The sequence below is a fragment of the Ascidia mentula genome, chromosome 3 (assembly GCF_947561715.1).
Source record: "Ascidia mentula chromosome 3, kaAscMent1.1, whole genome shotgun sequence".
NCBI lineage: Eukaryota > Metazoa > Chordata > Ascidiacea > Phlebobranchia > Ascidiidae > Ascidia > Ascidia mentula.
Genome location: NC_138568.1, coordinates 6,281,090 through 6,298,816, shown reverse-complemented (window position 1 = coordinate 6,298,816; position 17,727 = coordinate 6,281,090). Strand labels below are relative to the sequence as shown.

The following is a 17,727-nucleotide window of genomic DNA, read 5'->3' as shown; positions in this document are numbered from 1 at the left end:
GATCAAGATTGCACTTAGAAAAAAGGTGTTCCGCGCCGATGCGTCCTATTTCATGAAGCGTTAAGTATCGCTCGAGTTCGATCGCACAGCTTTAACGGGCGTTGTCGTCAGCAGTTTTTCGAAATGCTGTTTCTCAGAGAATAAGTGTAAACGAATCTTACTTTTTTAAAAATTGCAAAAATTAACTTCACCATACATACTCACGCGATGTTTTGCTGAAATATGTTGTGTATACTGTCCTAACATTGGTAAAATTTTTGTTACATTACCTCTGGTATAAGGAAACTGTAAAAGTGTAAGGATACACTCAAGGGTAGTTGTTAAAGGACAAGGTTTCGCGTAGGTCTATGTAAACTAGCTTTTACAGTGCAGTTTGTTCGACAATGCTGGTCAACCTTACTAAAACAATTTAGACAGTGTTTTAATACGGTTGACTGGGTGCACGCTTTGCTGGTGTACTTAAGAGAGGGCCCAGGCAGAACGCTGTAGTTTTTTCAGCCTTTTTCGGAGTTTCAGTATATAGAACAGAAAAAGCAATCTTTCCTCACCGTAACAATGCTTTTAGAACCACATTATTAAATTGTAGCATGCTATACTGCAGTCTTCACTAAATGTACAAACCTAAGTACCAGTAATACATCAATTTGAATGTGAACGTATTTTGAATAATTGCATTCCAATGTCGAAAAAAAGTATTGAAATGTATGTAACCAATTGTATGTAAGGTTAAATAAGTTATCCAGGTTTTTATTTTACTCTCTGTACATGGTTTTTGTTTTCTGAAGACGGAAAAATAGGAGGTTGTCTATATGTTGTTTATGACGTTTTTGGAGTTACTAAATATAAAAAATTAAGTAATCTGTAAATCCTTGCGATCAATTTGTCGATAAAGAAGACCTGATAATGTACAAAAACGAGATATACAACCGGAATGCAAAGCCGGGACAGGCATTTATATTTAACAACCAACATTTTGACAAATGTAAGTCCCATACATTTTTCTTCATACTTCCATTTTGTAACTTTGATTTGTGTCAACAAAAGTATCGACGAGATATGGTTCCGAGAAAGATGCGGAGGCTTTGCAAACGTTGTTCACAAAAATGGGTTTCGTAACGGACACTACCACTGACATGACCGTCGTTGAGTTACAAGAAGTAAAATGCTCACTGTACGCTCCCGTCTAAAAAAAACGAGGCATGTTGTGATTTTTTAGACTCTGGAGTTCATTGCAAGGATGGATTTTTATCACCAGGATAGGCTTGTCATTGTTTTCTTATCACATGGAAGCGATGGAGTCATTTACATGGAAGATGGTCCATACCATGTTCAAAACATTCTTACTACATTTGAAGGCAAAAATTGCCCAAATCTCGTCGGAAAGCCAAAAACTTTTATATTTCAGGTACATTTTTTTAATTTGCAGCACCTAAGGTAGCGAGATCAAACTCGCGAAAGCTCGTGCTATGATAAATGCTTAACAGTCAAAACAGTGCGCCAGCAAGTACTATAGATATAGACCAGAGACTGAGTGAAGATGTCGTTAAACTTACGACACCAGTAGTCGTGTAGGGTATTTTTGTCGGAGAAAACGTATTTTAAAAGCATTTAACAATTCGCACGGCATTTTGTAATCGTCAATGCACACTCTGGCTTTACAGGCTTGCAGAGGTCATAAGATCGAAGGTCCCAGTGATCTAATGACCGACGAACTGGAAGATATTGAAGAAGATGGAGTGGATTTGAAAGCGATTCCTGGCAGTTCAGATATGTTGGTTTGCACCTCAACAAACAAAGGTATTTCCCTACACACGAAAAACACCTTTCCATAACACGTAACACAAAACGGTTGTAGGTTTTGTGAGTTTTCGGAGCGCTAAAACTGGTTCAATCTACATTCAACATTTGGTGAAAGTGGTGCAAGAATACTTTGATGGTATGTTACGGCAACTACATAGTTAAAACTACGTGTTTCGGAAAATTTTGCAGTATGACTGATTACATTTGCAGCTAATATATTACTTTTTTGGAATTTTGTTTAATTCTTAATTTTAAACTTGAGTACAAGAAGATTAAATTTCCTCTCTAACAAGTGCATTTTATGTCTTCAAATCGAAATTATTATTGTTGCAACTAATGTGTCACAATACCTTTTCAGTTTCATTTCTGAAAAAATACACATGATGAAACAGTGTGGAAAATAAGTCGTCATTAGGCAACCCTGTAGTAAATTTATCCACGATTTACAACAGTAAAGAGATTACGTAATCAAAGACATGCAAAATGTGTTGAAAAGATGTTTCGAAATATTTGTGTAAAATAGAAGGTATAACATCATGAGTCTATTGCATGAAGGAAAAGTGGAGGATGGAAGTGATTTCATTCGTTTACTTACCATGGTGTCATATCAAGTTGCTGAATGGTCTGCGAAATATCATGGTACAACTGCCAAGCAAATGCCAACCTTCACTTCCACATTTAGAAAGCTTTACTTTTTGCCGAAGAAGTAGGCATTCCACTTACGCTGTACTAACAAGGATTTCCTCTGATGAAAACACAGTTATTTGGAAAAATTGTACATAAATAATTGCACTTCTTCCCCTATATCGGCTTGTATATATATTTAAAAGTTTGCTGCATAGGCCTACTATGCTTTTTTCCATTGTTGTGTTAATACCATGTGTACCCCAATGCATATATGGTTCACTGGCATCGCAGTCAAAGCATACTTTGCAAAGTGTTGAACAGTGAGACGTCCCGCCTTCTACTCTACAATGTATATATGTTATGCTTACGCGAAATATAACCTTTATCAAACGCTATTGACTAATTTGTGGGTTTCTAGAGTTTTATTAAGAGCGGTGGAGTAAAACTAATTTTTACACTGGATAGAATACTCGATTAGACGAAGGCAAACTTTGCGTGTGGACACACTTCTTGTTGTACGCCTTGTCTATGTTAATTATATCTGAGTGTCACCCGCTCGCAGGAATATATAACTAATAATAAACTTTTCAATAAAAGTTGTGTGGTTTGTATGTAGACCATTGATGTTACAGAATACAGAATCAGGTGAGTTGATTGGTGCTTGTTTGTTGGTTAGAAAATATTTGACTCATAACAACTCATTAAAGAAACCTCCAATAATGTTATATTACAAGATCCATTAGCACCTTTATAGTGTTGCGTCCAAAGGCGACACCTTGCGGCAAAAAGAAAGCGACAAAAGAAAAAAAATGTGCCGCAGAAATTCTGCTTGCGCCAAAACGAGTACTTCTCATGCTTTATGCTGAAATGCAATTGACCTAATCACGCGTAATACAGCTCGAGTCAAGATACATATTTTAGACCGGCAAGCCCCCAGACGGTTTGAATACTTTTTTGCCAATGAAAGGAACAAATTTCTACTCTATACACGTCAGTTTCAAACCTATAATGGCATCGCATCAGGATGAATTAAGTTTCTTGATTGCTGTTAGCGCAAGATTAACATGCCCATACACATTGACACCTGCATAATGAATTCAACCTATAGATAGTCGTATAAAGGCATACAATCAGGTACATACAAAGCAATGTCCAAACATAATTTCGTTATCAACGAAGAAAGTCTTGTTGACTTAGTAGAATGCCTATCAACTCGTTAAAGATACAGCTTTTTAAAAGTGGAAATGAACGACTTGACAGTTGCACGGATTTGACAATCGTGAAGGACGTCGTTTCGTAACTCATCTTTTTGAACGACTATGTTAAATCAAGTTCGTCTTTTTCGGATTCAAGGAACTTTTCGGAAGTAGTTATTTTCTGCTGTACAATTTATAATATCTACGAATGTCCGAGGGAGCGCTATAATATTATTTATGTGTTAATAGTTCGGTTGCAAGTACGTTTGTACACGATAACCATGACCTCAAAAATATACTTCCTGTCCACCCCGGGATTAATAATATGTCCATTATAAATTACCACACTAATATAATAACCATAGTCGTTTATTCCGATTAATATACATATATTTATCGCTGGAACTCAACGCACTGAAAATTTTACAAATTATTTTTGAACAAATATGTCGTAGTACATGCAAATGAAATAATGTAGAAGCGGGTAAAATGTACAAAACAACAAGCAACAAATTTACGCGATATCCAAATCAACAAAATGACATTGTTGTTTGTCGCTGAAGAGTGTTATTAATATGTACAAGAATATATTGATATGACCCATAATATATCTGGACAAAGTTTGCGGAAAGACACGTGTTACTTAATCAACGTAATCACACAAACAACCTAAATTAAGTTTTCTTCCAACATTAACATTTATTCCTAAAAATTGAAGTCCAAAAATTCTTTAGTTATTCTAGCATATTTAAAGTGTACGTACTGATAAGGTTTGAGGCAAGAATGTCTTACAATTGATAACATGGTCTCCCAAAACGATTTTTATAACATGGTGTTGGCTTTTTAGCCAGTTAAAGTGCACCTCTACTTTTTCTTTTTTTTCGGGGATTTTTGTTTCCGTTCATCGGGTTTTTCGTGATACCCCTTTTACCCCTGTTAGACTAGGCTGTTGTGGCAGAAAAAATAACTTGGTTAGACTGGACGTAAATGCTGGCATCTGCTTCAGAAGGAGATCATCTTCTGTTACAGTGTCCGGGCGGGTGTCGTTTCGTATGTTTTGCTCGCATTCGGTTAACTCTTCCATTTTGGCCACTTTTTTGGACACGATTGTTAGCAGGCATGTAATGTCGTAGTGATCGGGTAAACGTCCTTCGTTGCAACAAAAAAATGGTAGATTATACCCACAGCCACATAATGTATAAATAGTATTATTTCGCGATGTACCTTCAAAGTATTGACGAAACACATCAATCAGGGTTTGAATGTACCACGAACCTTTTTTCGTCGCGATATGAAGCATACCCTGTGGAAAGTGTCAAAAACTAACCATAGTCTATGCCGTAGTCAGACTCCATATGAAAACAGTTCAAACCTTGACAGGAAGAGTTGCAAATTAAAAAATCAGACCCAGCGGGTAGTGATTTGATTCCAACTCTGTCTTCACACACAATATCAGGCATACTCTTATCCATAGTTTCGTTGCAAGATCCCGCCCCTGTGAGAGGTTCGGCGATTAATAATACCAACAATGTGGTTGTTGTAGTGTGTTTCGCATTAGTGCTTGTACAACGTGGTAATGTCACGTGACCCCCTCCTATATGAGTGTTCCTCTGTGCCGTCAAGGGCATTCTATTGTAACCTACGTTAGTGTACACCGCTGTTCCGTTCCGTTTATGTTGTGTAATAAACTACAACAATACATGGTGTCAGAAGTGAGATTCAACCCCACGCCTCCATTTGTATTGCTAACATTCCCGCATCTCAAACACGGATACAGCAAATCCGTTACGCAACGAAGTGTGACGTATTAAGTCCAAAAGTTGTTCAAATTACTAAAGGCGGTCGGCCTAAACGAGTCTAAATCGATTCGCTGCAGCCATATTTTCAAGTGCGCCACGAAATAACTGTTGTTGACGGATTGCTTCTCAAAGGCCCCAGACTTCTCATTCCTGAAGTTTTGCGAAATGAAATTTTGCGCAGTATCCATGTTGGACATCAGGGGATGGAAAAGTGTAGACGGAGAGCCCAAGATTCCGTCTGGTGGCCAGGTATTACTAACGACATTATTCAATTTGTTTCAAGCTGCATCAAGTGCCAGTAGAACCAATGATTCCTTCTCTTCTGCCCAGTAGACCATGCGAAAAAGTAGGAACAGATTTGCTGTATTTCCAAGGTAAAATGTATCTATTGGTCATAGATTACTTCTCGAGGTTCATTGAGATGTCCCTACTCGCTCATGGTACGAGCTCATCGGACATTATCAGTCACTTGAAGTATATTTTTTCCCGCCATGGGATTCCAGACATAGTGATGTCGGATAATGGCCCGCAATACAATTCCTATATTTTTCAGTGTTTCGCCAACGAATATGGCTTCATTCACCAGACTAGCAGCCAACGGTATCCACAAAGCAAATGGAGAAGCGGAGAGGGCTGTAAAGTAAAACGTCTACTAAGCAAAGCCGAAGACCCCTATTTGGCGTTACTTTCTTACCGTGCTACAAAGCTGGCTTCCGGGTACAGCCCAGCGGAGTTGTTGATGGGAAGACGATTAAGACGACAATTCCGTGTTGGACGTCGTCCCCTGTTCATAACTGGTCTTATTTATCGAGTTTCAGAGCTAATGATCTCGAAATCAAGTAAAATCTAAAGCAAAATTACGGCAAGAGACATCGGGTACGGCCTCTATACCTGAACTTTCCCCGGAAACGTATGCTTGCATCGGTGGAGAGGAAGGCATTGTATATTCTCAAACCTCACTTCCACGCTCTTACATCGTCGATACCCCAAACCGGTCATTGCGACGTAACCGTCGACACATACGGCCGATTCCAGAACAACTTGAGCTGCGTACGCGTTCCGGTCGGTTGGTAAAACCACCCGTTCGTCTGGACTTGTAATTCCGATTTCGCATTTTGAGGAAAGGGGGTTGCAGTGTGTTTCGCATGAGTGCTTGTACAACGTGGTAATGTCACGTGACCCCCTCCTATATGAGTGTTCCTCTGTGCCGTCAAGGGCATTCTATTGTAACCTACGTTAGTGTGCACCGCTGTTCCGTTCCGTTTATGTTGTGTAATAAACTACAACAATACAGTTGTAAATTTGTGCAGAAAATTTAATGGCAGAATTAACAAATAATTGTGTATTTAAATATGAAATAATATGTTTGTTCAATGTATTACGTTAAAACTTGTCAGTACACGTTCAACGAACCTTGTCCAACACCTGCGCTTTTGACAATTTTGAATGTCTTTTGACTAGTAGGTAATATACATAACACATTTCAAGTGGAGAGTAATTTTTTGGCTCCACAAATGCAATACAATTTTGCGTGCTTGATGTAAACAGGCTTTGCTCTAAACTGTAAATAGAAGGACATTTTTGCAGGAAATGAACGACAAGAGAGACCTAAGACAATTAATTATTACGCTTGAATGTTAGGAGGTCTGAACCAAATCCCCACGATTGCTCAGAACAAAAACACTTATCTTTACTATTTTGTTCGTATGCTGGTTTTATTTAGATTAGTCACAACTTTGTTTAAAGGGCAAACCCATCACCTTGCTGCGGAACAATTATTTTCGCCTTTCTGTAGAGTGTAAACCCGGCCCCAAACTTGGACCGATATTTCCACGCTTAAAATGGCCATGAAACACGACGCTTTTTCTATACTAAGGTTAGGTTTTTAATTGTACCTAACAAAAACGTCACCAAGAAAATTACCGAAATGTATGCGTTTGACAATTGCTTTGTATATTGCAGTTAATTTTGCGTGACATTATACAGCTACAAAACAAATAACTATATAGTTATAGTATTCATTTGCTACTGCGCAATTTATAATGTCTACGAATGTCAATGTCCGAGGAAGCGTTATAATCTTCTGTATAGGTTAATAGTTCGGTTGCAAGTTCGTTTGTACATGATAACCATGACCTGAAAAATAGACTGACTGCTCGGCCCGGGATTAATAACAAGTCTATTATAAATTACCACACCAATCTAATAACCGCTGTCGTTCTTTCCGTTTAATATATACACATTTATTACCACAAATCAATGCACTGAAAACTTTACAAACTATTTTCAAACAAACATGTCGTAGTGCAAGCAGATGAAAAAATGTACAATCGCGTAAAGTTACCAATGAACAAGCAAATTTACGTGATATCCAATTTAACAAAATGACATTATGTTCTTAATATGTGTAACAACAATATATTGATGTGACCATACTGTCTCTGGACAAAGTTTGTGGAAAGACATATGTTACCTTATCAAGTTAATCACACAAACAGCCTAAATTAAGTTGTCTTTTAACATTAACATTATGTTTTAGAAAAAAATCTGACAATTGGAGGCTTTATTTTTTGGGGGAGCATAATGTTTTCATTCGACGGGATTTCCGTGGCAGGCCTTTTACCTCCAAGGGTTAGTTTAGGCTGTTGTGGCAGAAAAAACAACTTGGTTAGACTGGACGTAAATGCTGGCATCTGCTTTAGAAGGAGACCATCTTCTGGTACAGTGTCCAGGTTGGTGTCGTTTCGTATGTTTTTCCACGATTCTATTTCGGCCACTTGTTTCGACACGATTGTGAGCAGGCGTGTGATGTCGTAGTGATCGGGTAAACCGCCTTTATTGTTACAGAAAAAAGTAAATTATAGTCACATGTATAAACATTACCATTTCGCGAGGTACCTTCAAAATATTGGCGAAGCACATCAATCAGGACTTGAATGTACCACGAACCTTCATTGACGTCGCGATAAGAAGCATATCCTGTGGAAAGTATCAAAAGGCCCTATGTAACTAATCATAGTCTTTACCACAGTCGGGTTCCATATGGAAACAGTTCAAACCTTGACAGGAAGAGTTGCCAATTAGAAAATCAGACCCAGCGGGTAGTGATTTGAGTCCAACCCCGTCTTCACACACAAGATCATCCAAAGCCTTAGCACTGCCTGCGACGTGAATTTCTGGGGCAGATAATAATTGTCCTGCTGCCATTTCATCGATTTCAGTGCCGGTTGATTCCACAAGAACTTCACTTTTTAGACCACGACATGCCTAGGATGCCATTAACGTAAATATTTAACTTATTAGAAAACGACTAATGTTTAACCCACGGTCATGGATATAAAAACTTTGTATGGTGCTGTATATTTATAGTTTATCATGGGTGAGGTATTGATTGTTATACGGTACACCCAGTTTCAGGTTTAGACCTAGGGTCGCATTTATGCGTTGACCTGCACAGCTAGGTTGTATGGATTTTCTCCCCAGTCGAACTTAAAATCGTATAATTTTGGCAACTAAACAATGGTGAAAATTATACCTGAAATATAAACACTTTGGGTTTATTGTGCATTGCTGGACACATGTTTCCTTTGAATTTGCTGAATATATCATCAATATAATATCTTCCATCATTGAGAAAAATATGGGTCCCATCTCCGTGAGACAAAAAAAACATGATCAAACTGCCAGCATTTGACAAATCACTTTGAGCAGCGATGTCGTCCAATATCTAAAAGATATGATTGAACATCAGTTAAATTATGATACAGAATAATAAACTGCAGATAGGTAATTTTGCCTCATTGAATTTCGATAAACTTAGATCAGTGTGGGGCGTTGTTTTGTACCCAATTTCGTCAAACAAATTTGTCAATCCTCTCAGATCTTTTTCTGATCCTCTTCTCACCGTCTTTAGATCTAATTCGTAAAGTTATTGATTATCTAACTTAGGATATTAAATGGAAACAAATGCAGTCATTACATTGAAAGGAACTATTGTTAAAGATATGAGCCACCCCGATTTTTTCGTAGTCTTTGTACTGCTCCATTTCTTAGTTTGTTGTACACGCTTTATATAGTTTCTGCAAAGCTTTTCACACATGTAACTATAGATGTAAATATAAAAAAGCACAAGGTGAATGTATTTTCCTGGCTTCTATAAGAAAATGTTTCCTATCATAACCTTTACATTTTACCCTCTTTGGTATCAGGCGGTAATATAAGTTGCCCAACCTTAACCAAGGCTCTACTAAAGCGTTTATACACAGGACGTGTATTAGTACATAACATTAGTGGGCGAATTCAGTAAAAATGCCTGAATGCACAGCCGTCATATCCACCTACACCAATCCGCTTGAGCGTTTACCTGCATCATGTTAGGATGAAATTTCAGAAATGGTTTAATAAAACGCAAGCTACATTATATTTCAAAAAGCATGTATGAAGTTACGTGTTTCGCTTTATGGTTCGGCAATTTAAAGACCCCTTTTGACTTAATAATAACCAAATTAGTAGATATTTATCACACAAAGTGAGCAAGAATGTATTTTTGGTATTCGAATGCAGCCTAAACTTCCTGCTTCAGTTAAACTAAACTAACCACTTATCAGATCAACTAACGACAGTTTTTCACAGTTACTGTAACCTGCTGTCGGGTGATCATCCAGTACAACTATTACAATGTTTGAAACGTTGCTGGTAAAACAGCTAATACACACAAGCGATTTATAAAATATTTTTTTTATTGTTGAATTTTTTTACTGTTGTTGAATCACGAAATAATATATAATAGTAATGTTGTCATTGTGTTGTATACAACATATATATATGGAGAATTTACCGCAAGCATTCTTTGTATCGTGCTTCAACAACGCTATCAAACTACATCTTTCAAAACATATAACCAGGAAATGCGTGTTGTGTGTGGCATGAAAACTCCTCCGTTCGGTCGAGCAACATGACTCAGTTCCTCTTTAAACACTCAATCCAAACATAACTCTACTGACTCGCGCCTCCCACTACAAAAAACATAGGAAAACTAAGTGTTTGTTGTGATACCTATTTGAAAACCTCAACCGTCATGACATCCTGATATTATTAACACTTCTATGTCAATCACCACCAGTGCATGAAGCCTAATGCCCACCGAGTAAACCTACGTTCCCACAAACGAGGAACAATAATATGTATGCTGGTCATACTCCCGAATATGCTATAAACTGAAAATAGAAGGACATTTTCGCAAATGAACGAAGAGAAAGGCCCAAGATAATTAATTATTACGCTTGAATGTTAGGAGGTCTGAACCAAATTATTCATGTACAATTTTTCCAAATACGTGGGTTTTCAGCGAGGAACTCCTTGTTGGCATGTCCTTGGAATACCTATTTCTTTGGCAAGAAGTACAACTTTCAGAAAGTGGAAGTAAAAGTTGGCATTTGCTTGGCAGGTTCACCATTGTATGTCTCAGACCAGTTAGCCACTTCGTTTGACACCATGGTGAGCAGACGAATAAAATCACTTCCATCCTCCATTTTTCCTTCACAACAATTGACATGGGTTTACAACTTAATTATCCCCAAAATTTTAAAATGCAATTTTTGCATCAAATATATTCTGGATGACGGAGAGAATTACCCGTGCTTTCTACTTGGCTAATGGAATAATAATCCCCAAATCCCCACAAGTGCTCAGAACAAAAATACTTATCTCTAATATATTATTCGTATGCTGGTTGGATATATCCTCAAAGCATCACGTTTTATGAATGTTGCAGTTTTACCAACTCTTTGTATGACTTTCTACAACTAAAACATTATTATACCACTTATCTTGTCCAAACTTACATCTTCTTTTGCTTTTTGTAATATTAATTCAAGTGTCGAGTTTTATTTGAGGTAATTTGCCGTTAGATGGCGCTTCCGAGTATATATATTCTTTTCATAGCTTTTTCCACACCTGCGTGCTGAATAATATTTTAATTCGTGGTCGCATAGTACAGTCGTCAAGGACCGCTAAGATAACTATTGCTTGCCGGAAAAACAAATTGAATAAATGTAAACGGTCTTATCAAGTGGTCTTCGCCAAAGTGGAGAAAGTGGATATCTTGCACCAAACCCGGTTTATGGCGGAAAATACAACCGATCTATCTGTTAACCGTGAATGTCTACAAAACTAACAAAAATAAAATACAGTAAGTTTAACTCCTCGTTGTCAGCCGATATTCCCATGTGTGTCTCGAGCAGATTCATAATATTCATATTTAAGCCAATATCAACTGTTCCCTGCATAAACTTCTAAAAGATTTCAAAAAACAATTTTGCCAATAATTTATGATGTACGAAAACCAATTCCACCCTTATGATATCAGGTCATTTGCAGCTCATTTAATGGTAGGGGTTCAAAGGGCAAACGCATCACCTTGCCACGGAACAATTATATTTTCACCTTTATCGCGATATTCGATTCTCGGAAAACGTGTTCGATGAAGGAAAATTCACCCAGCTTGAAAGTGTTTCAAACGACCGCTCGAAGAACAAACAAACAACCTTTGTTCGTCTCTGATTGGCTGGACGCGATTGCGCAATCTTGACATTCAGCTCCGATTCGTCAATGTGACTGCGACTGTTGAGAAAAATGCACATATTCGGTCAGCTTTTAATTAAGGCACGAGCATTTTGTGATCGTCAATGCACACACTGACTTTACAGGCTTGCAGAGGTCATAAGATCGAAGGTCCTAGTGATCTAATGACCGACGAACTGGAAGATATTGAAGAAGATGGAGTGGATTTGAAAGCGATTCCTGGCAGTTCAGATATGTTGGTTTGCACCTCAACAAACAAAGGTATTTCCCTACACACGAAAAACACCTTTCCATAACACGTAACACAAAAACGGTTGTAGGTTTTGTGAGTTTTCGGAACCGGAAAACTGTTTCAATCTACATTCAACATTTGGTCAAAGTGGTGCAAGAATACTTGGATGGTACGTTACGGCAACTACACAGTTAAAATTACGTGTTTCGGGAAAAATTTAAGTATGACTGCTTACATTTGCAGCTAATATATTACTTTTTTGTTTAATTTTTAATTTTAAACTTGAGTACAAGAAGATTAAATTTCCTCTCTAACAAGTTCATTTTTTGTCTTTAAATCGAAATTATTATTGTTGCAACTAATGTGTCACAATACTTTTTCAGTTTCATTTCTGAAAAAATACACATGATGAAACAATGTGGAAAATAAGTCGTCATTAGGCAACCCTGTAGTGAATTTATCCACCATTTACAACAGTATAGAAATTACGTATTCAAAGACATACAAAGTGTGTTAAAAAGATGTTTTAAAATGTTTGTGTAAAATGGAAGGTTTAACATCAGTCTTTCGCATGAAGGAAAAGTGGAGGATGGAAGTGATTTCATTCGTCTACTTACCATGGTGTCATATCAAGTGGCTGAATGGTCTGCGAAATTTCATGGTACAACTGCCAAGCAAATGCCAACCTTCACTTCCACTTTCAGAAAGTTGTACTTCTTACCGAAGAAGTAGGCATTCCACTTACGCTGTACTAAAAGGGATATCCTCTGATGAAAACACAATTGTTTGGAAAAATTGTACATGAATAATTGCACGTCTTCCCCTATATCGGCTTGTATATTTATAAAAGTTTGCTGCTTAGGCATATGCTTTGTTCCATTGTTGTGTTAATACCATGTGTACCCCATTGCATATAAGGTTCACTGGCATCGCAGTCAAGGCATGCTTTGCAAATTGCTGAGCAATGAGACGTCCCGCCTTCTACTCTACAATGTATATATGTTATGCTTACGCGAAATATAACCTTTATCAAACGCTATTGACTAATTTTTGGGCTTCTAGAGTTTAATTAAGAGCGGTGGAGTAAAACTAATTTTTACACTGGATAGAATACTCGATTAGACGAAGGCAAACTTTGCGCGTGGAAACACTTCTTGTTGTACGCTTTGTGTATGTTAATTATATATGAGTGTCACCCGCTCGCAGGAATATATAACTAATAATAAACTTTTCAATAAAAATTGTATGTAGACCATTGATGTTACAGAATACAGAATCAGGTGAGTTGATTGGTGCTTGTTTGTTTGTTAGAAAATATTTGACTCATAACAACTCATTAAACAAACCTCCAATAATGTTATATTACAAGATCCATTAGCACCTTTATAGTGTTGCGTCCAAAGGCGACACCTTGCGGCAAAAAGAAAGCGACAAAAGAAAAAAAATGTGCCGCAGAAATTCTGCTTGCGCCAAAACGAGTACTTTTCATGCTTTATGCTGAAATGCAATTGACCTAACCACGCGTAATACAGCTCGAGTCAAGATACATATTTTAGACCGGCAAGCCCCCAGACGGTTTAAATACTTTTTCGCCAATGAAAAGAACAAATTTCTACTCTAAACACGTCAGTTTCAAACCTATAATGGCATCGCAGGATGAATTAAGTTTCTTGATTGCTGTTATCGCAAGATTGGCATACAAGCCTATACACATTGACACCTGCATAATGAATTCAACCTATAGATAGTCGTATAAAGGCATACAGTCAGGTACATACAAAGCAATGTCCAAACGTAATTTCGTTATCAACGAAGAAAGTCTTGTTGACCAGGCGTTAGTAGAATGCCTATCAGCTCGTTAAAGTTACAGCTTTTTGAATGTGGAAATGAACGACTTGACAGTTGCACTGACTTGACAATCGTGAAAGACGTCGTTTTGTAAATCATCTTTTTGAACGACTTTGTTAAATCAAGCTCGTCTTTTTTGGATTCAAGGAACTTTTCGGAAGTAGTTATTTTCTACTGCACAATTTGTTTTATCTACGAATGTCAATGTCCGAGGGAGCGCTATAATATTATTTATGTGTTAATACTTCGGTTGCAAGTACGTTTGTACATGATAACCATGACCTCAAAAATATACTTCCTGTCCACCCCGGGATTAATAATATGTCCATTATAAATTACCACATTAATATAATAACCATAGTCGTTTATTCCGATTAATATACATATATTTATCGCTGGAACTCAATGCACTGAAAATTTTACAAATTATTTTTGAACAAATATGTCGTAGTACATGCTGATGAAATAATGTAGAATCGGGTAAAAGTACAAAACAACAAGCAACAAATTTACGCGATATCCAAATCAACAAAATGACATTGTTGATTGTCATGGGTGAGTGTTATTAATATGTACAACAAGAATATATTGATATGACCCATAATGTCTCTGGACAAAGTTTGCGGAAAGACATATGTTATTAGTCAACGTAATCACACAAACAGCCTAAATTAAGTTTTCTTTCAACATTAACATTTAATTCCTAAAAATTGAAGTCTAAAAATTCTTTAGTTATTCTAGCATATTTAAAGTGTACGTACTGGTAAGGTTTGAGGCAAGAGTGTCTTACAATTGATAACATGGTCTCCCAAAACGATTTTTATAACATGGTGTTGGCTTTTTAGCCAGTTAAAGTGCACCTTTCCTTTTTCTTTTTTTTCGAGGAGTTTTGCTTTCATTCAACGGGTTTTTCGTGTCACCCCTTTTACCCCTAAGTGTTAGACTAGACTGTTGTGGCAGAAAAAATAACTTGGTTAGACTGGACGTAAATGCTGGCATCTGCTTCAGAAGGAGATCATCTCCTGTTACAGTGTCCAGGCGGGTGTCGTTTCGTATGTTTTTCCCCCATACGGTTAACCCTTCCATTTCGGCCACTTGTTTGGACACGATTGTGAGCAGGCATGTAATGTCGTAGTGATCGGGTAAACGTCCTTCGTTGCAACAAAAAAATGGTAAATTATATCCATAGCCACATAATGTATAAATAATATTATTGTACCTTCAAAGTATTGACGAAACACATCAATCAGGGTTTGAATGTACCACGAACCTTTATTGACGTCGCGATAAGAAGCATACCCTGTGGAAAGTGTTAAAAGGCCCCAAGTAACTAACCATAGTCTTTGTCGTAGTCAGACTCCATATGAAAACAGTTCAAACCTTGACAGGAAGAGTTGCAAATTAAGAAATCAGACCCAGCGGGTAGTGATTTGATTCCAACCCCGTCTTCACACACAAGATCCATAGTTTCGTTGCAAGATTCTGACCCTATGAAAGCTACGACATCTCTTTCGTGTATAACATGTTTGGTTTCTTGTACAGGAACCTCACTTCTCGGGCCACGACATGCCTGGAATATAATTTCGAATTGACATATTTTTATATATACATAAATACAAAACAATAGTGTTTGGGGCCTACAGTATATTGGGTGAATTGACAGCTAAAAACTAGTTCATATGTTGCCCATATAATCACGGATATAGCAGTTTTTGCCAAATCTGAATATCAGACGACTGCGCTCGTATCAGATAATGACAGACAACCGCTTTGTCACTTAAACTGTTTTAACAAAGTAAAAACATCATGTGCGTAAAGCCATGCCTGAAAAATAAAAACTTTGGGCTTATTGAGTAGCTTTGGGCAGTTGTGTCCCCGAAATTTGTTGAATATGTCATCAATAAAGTATCTTCCATCACTCAGCAGAATATGACTTCCATCGCCATGAGAGGCAAAGACCATGATTAAGCTGCTTTCTTTCGACAAATCAGATTTGGCAATATCGTCTAATATCTGGAATAACAAATTTTGATTTCTTTGGATATGTCGTTAATAAGTTATTTTTACAAGAACCTCACCTCATTGAATTTTGATAAATTTAAGTTGTTATGGGGCGTCGTTTTGTAACCAAGATCATCGAGCAAATTTGTCAATCCATACACGTCCTTTTCAGCTCCTCTTCTCTCCGTCTTGAGGCCTAAAACCAAACATCCAACCCAATATTTCACTTATACCACCAAGTATTAAACTAACCCCGGGCCACTCAAACACTACTTACCTTGAAAGTAAGTGTTGTTGAATATATGGGCTACTCCGATGTTCTTGTTTTTTGGATAATGGTCCATTTCTTGGCTACTCTGGCTCATTGACATTGGTTGAAAGAAGGTTCTTTTCACGAACTGACTACACTTTTGTAACTAAATATGTAACGAAAGCAAATTTATTGAATGTTATTTTTGTGCAGCAAGTTTATTGTTTTGTTGATTTCTTCACAAAAGCTTTCACATTTCAACCATTCTATTCAGCTGAAGCAAACACAATTTTATCAATGCATCCGACCTCAAATCACTTTCTTTGCTTATGCGATGTGTTCACAGACTGTGGAACAAAGCATTGGTGGCTGAATTAATGGAATAGTACGTAATACACAACAGTCATATCCGCCTACGATGCCCACCTGTGTATGATGAAATATTGTTATTTTAAGCTATATGCGACATCAACGGTCGATTAGTTGAACGCCCACTACTATATGCGAGTCGGCCTTTATGGATTGACAAAAAATCCAACAATGTGGTTAAAAATTTGAACAGAAAATTTATTGCCAGAAAGCGTGTGCATTTAAATGTGAAATAATATGTAATAAGTGGTAGCAATTATATTTTGTTCAATGTATAACGATAAACCTAACCAGTACATGTTAAACCAACCTTAAACCACATACATGCTAAGGGTGCTGCATCATTAACTGCAATGTTTAACTGCTACGTCCAAAACCTGCGCTTTTGACGATTTTGAACCTCTTTAGCTGGTAGGTACATACATAACACATTTTAAGTGATATGATATCTGTGGTCGCCAAGTAAGGACCTGCGTAGTGGGGCGATCCTGCCAATCATGCCATTGCTTGAAACATTATTGCGTTGATATTTTAAGTGGAACAACATTCTGTAATTTATTGACTCCACAAATGTTATGCAATTCTGCGTGCTTGATATAAACAGGCTTTGATCTAAACTAAAAATAGAAGGAGAGAGGAGTGGGATAAGAAGCATAAATCACGTTAGCATATCGATAATGACAGTCATTGGTGAATGACGTTTTACATTTATCTCTTCTATTTTGTTCGTATGCTGGCTTTATTTAGATTGGTCACAAGTTTGTTGTTGTGCAAAAAGGTTCCATCGCATTGCAGTGTCTTGGCCAGCTTTTAAAAGGATACTTTTCGAACAAAGTACATAATATACAACATTACATACTCTGTTTCAATTGACGCGTTCCAAAAAAAATCGTATTTGCTTTCACATTCAACTGTGAGATGACTTGAAAAAACAAATGTTAATATATAACGTGAAACAGGATATGTAATCGTGGTCTGGACTGACGTTGGGCAGATCCTCAAATCATCACGTTTTTTGAATGT

General features: G+C 37.3%; 4 protein-coding genes across 4 annotated transcripts; 2 read left to right on the top strand and 2 right to left on the bottom strand.

The window, feature by feature from the left end:
- The first annotated feature begins 479 nt into the window (after positions 1-479).
- LOC145895177 (caspase-6-like) lies at positions 480-2,958 on the top strand. Its single transcript, XM_082983948.1, has 6 exons — positions 480-982; positions 1,045-1,157; positions 1,217-1,405; positions 1,662-1,797; positions 1,856-1,936; positions 2,356-2,958. The coding sequence occupies exons 1-6, from the start codon at positions 904-906 to the stop codon at positions 2,508-2,510; spliced, it is 753 nt and encodes a 250-aa protein (XP_082840074.1). The 5' UTR covers positions 480-903; the 3' UTR covers positions 2,511-2,958.
- A 4,691-nt stretch (positions 2,959-7,649) lies between these two features.
- LOC145894289 (caspase-6-like) lies at positions 7,650-9,527 on the bottom strand. Its single transcript, XM_082982828.1, has 6 exons — positions 9,402-9,527; positions 9,219-9,337; positions 8,958-9,149; positions 8,482-8,689; positions 8,321-8,401; positions 7,650-8,255 (listed from the first exon to the last, which is right to left on the bottom strand). The coding sequence occupies exons 1-6, from the start codon at positions 9,466-9,468 to the stop codon at positions 7,951-7,953; spliced, it is 972 nt and encodes a 323-aa protein (XP_082838954.1). The 5' UTR covers positions 9,469-9,527; the 3' UTR covers positions 7,650-7,950.
- A 2,227-nt stretch (positions 9,528-11,754) lies between these two features.
- LOC145895459 (caspase-3-like) lies at positions 11,755-12,968 on the top strand. Its single transcript, XM_082984268.1, has 4 exons — positions 11,755-11,811; positions 12,130-12,265; positions 12,325-12,405; positions 12,814-12,968. Exons 1-4 carry the CDS (start codon positions 11,755-11,757, stop codon positions 12,966-12,968), a joined length of 429 nt encoding a protein of 142 aa, XP_082840394.1.
- A 1,482-nt stretch (positions 12,969-14,450) lies between these two features.
- On the bottom strand, positions 14,451-16,674 carry LOC145894288 (caspase-6-like). Its single transcript, XM_082982827.1, has 6 exons — positions 16,363-16,674; positions 16,163-16,281; positions 15,909-16,097; positions 15,465-15,654; positions 15,304-15,384; positions 14,451-15,235 (listed from the first exon to the last, which is right to left on the bottom strand). The coding sequence occupies exons 1-6, from the start codon at positions 16,454-16,456 to the stop codon at positions 14,934-14,936; spliced, it is 975 nt and encodes a 324-aa protein (XP_082838953.1). The 5' UTR covers positions 16,457-16,674; the 3' UTR covers positions 14,451-14,933.
- Between the last annotated feature and the right edge of the window lie 1,053 nt (positions 16,675-17,727).

Bases quoted from the DNA above. Each gene is read 5' to 3' on its own strand.
- LOC145895177 (XM_082983948.1), top strand. From the start codon at position 904: ATGTACAAAAACGAGATATACAACCGGAATGCAAAGCCGGGACAGGCA. The intron at 1,798-1,855 runs GTATTTCCCTAC...AAACGGTTGTAG, and splicing joins TTGCACCTCAACAAACAAAG to GTTTTGTGAGTTTTCGGAGC. The intron at 1,937-2,355 runs GTATGTTACGGC...TATTGCATGAAG, and splicing joins GGTGCAAGAATACTTTGATG to GAAAAGTGGAGGATGGAAGT.
- LOC145894289 (XM_082982828.1), bottom strand. From the start codon at position 9,468: ATGGAGCAGTACAAAGACTACGAAAAAATCGGGGTGGCTCATATCTTT. The intron at 8,690-8,957 runs GTATAATTTTCA...ATGGCATCCTAG, and splicing joins CCAAAGTGTTTATATTTCAG to GCATGTCGTGGTCTAAAAAG. The intron at 8,256-8,320 runs GTACCTCGCGAA...GTAACAATAAAG, and splicing joins GCTTCGCCAATATTTTGAAG to GCGGTTTACCCGATCACTAC.
- LOC145895459 (XM_082984268.1), top strand. From the start codon at position 11,755: ATGTACGAAAACCAATTCCACCCTTATGATATCAGGTCATTTGCAGCT. The intron at 11,812-12,129 runs GTAGGGGTTCAA...CTGACTTTACAG, and splicing joins CATTTGCAGCTCATTTAATG to GCTTGCAGAGGTCATAAGAT. The intron at 12,266-12,324 runs GTATTTCCCTAC...AAACGGTTGTAG, and splicing joins TTGCACCTCAACAAACAAAG to GTTTTGTGAGTTTTCGGAAC.
- LOC145894288 (XM_082982827.1), bottom strand. From the start codon at position 16,456: ATGTCAATGAGCCAGAGTAGCCAAGAAATGGACCATTATCCAAAAAAC. The intron at 16,282-16,362 runs GTAAGTAGTGTT...GTTTGGTTTTAG, and splicing joins CAACAACACTTACTTTCAAG to GCCTCAAGACGGAGAGAAGA. The intron at 15,655-15,908 runs GCATGGCTTTAC...ATTATATTCCAG, and splicing joins CCAAAGTTTTTATTTTTCAG to GCATGTCGTGGCCCGAGAAG.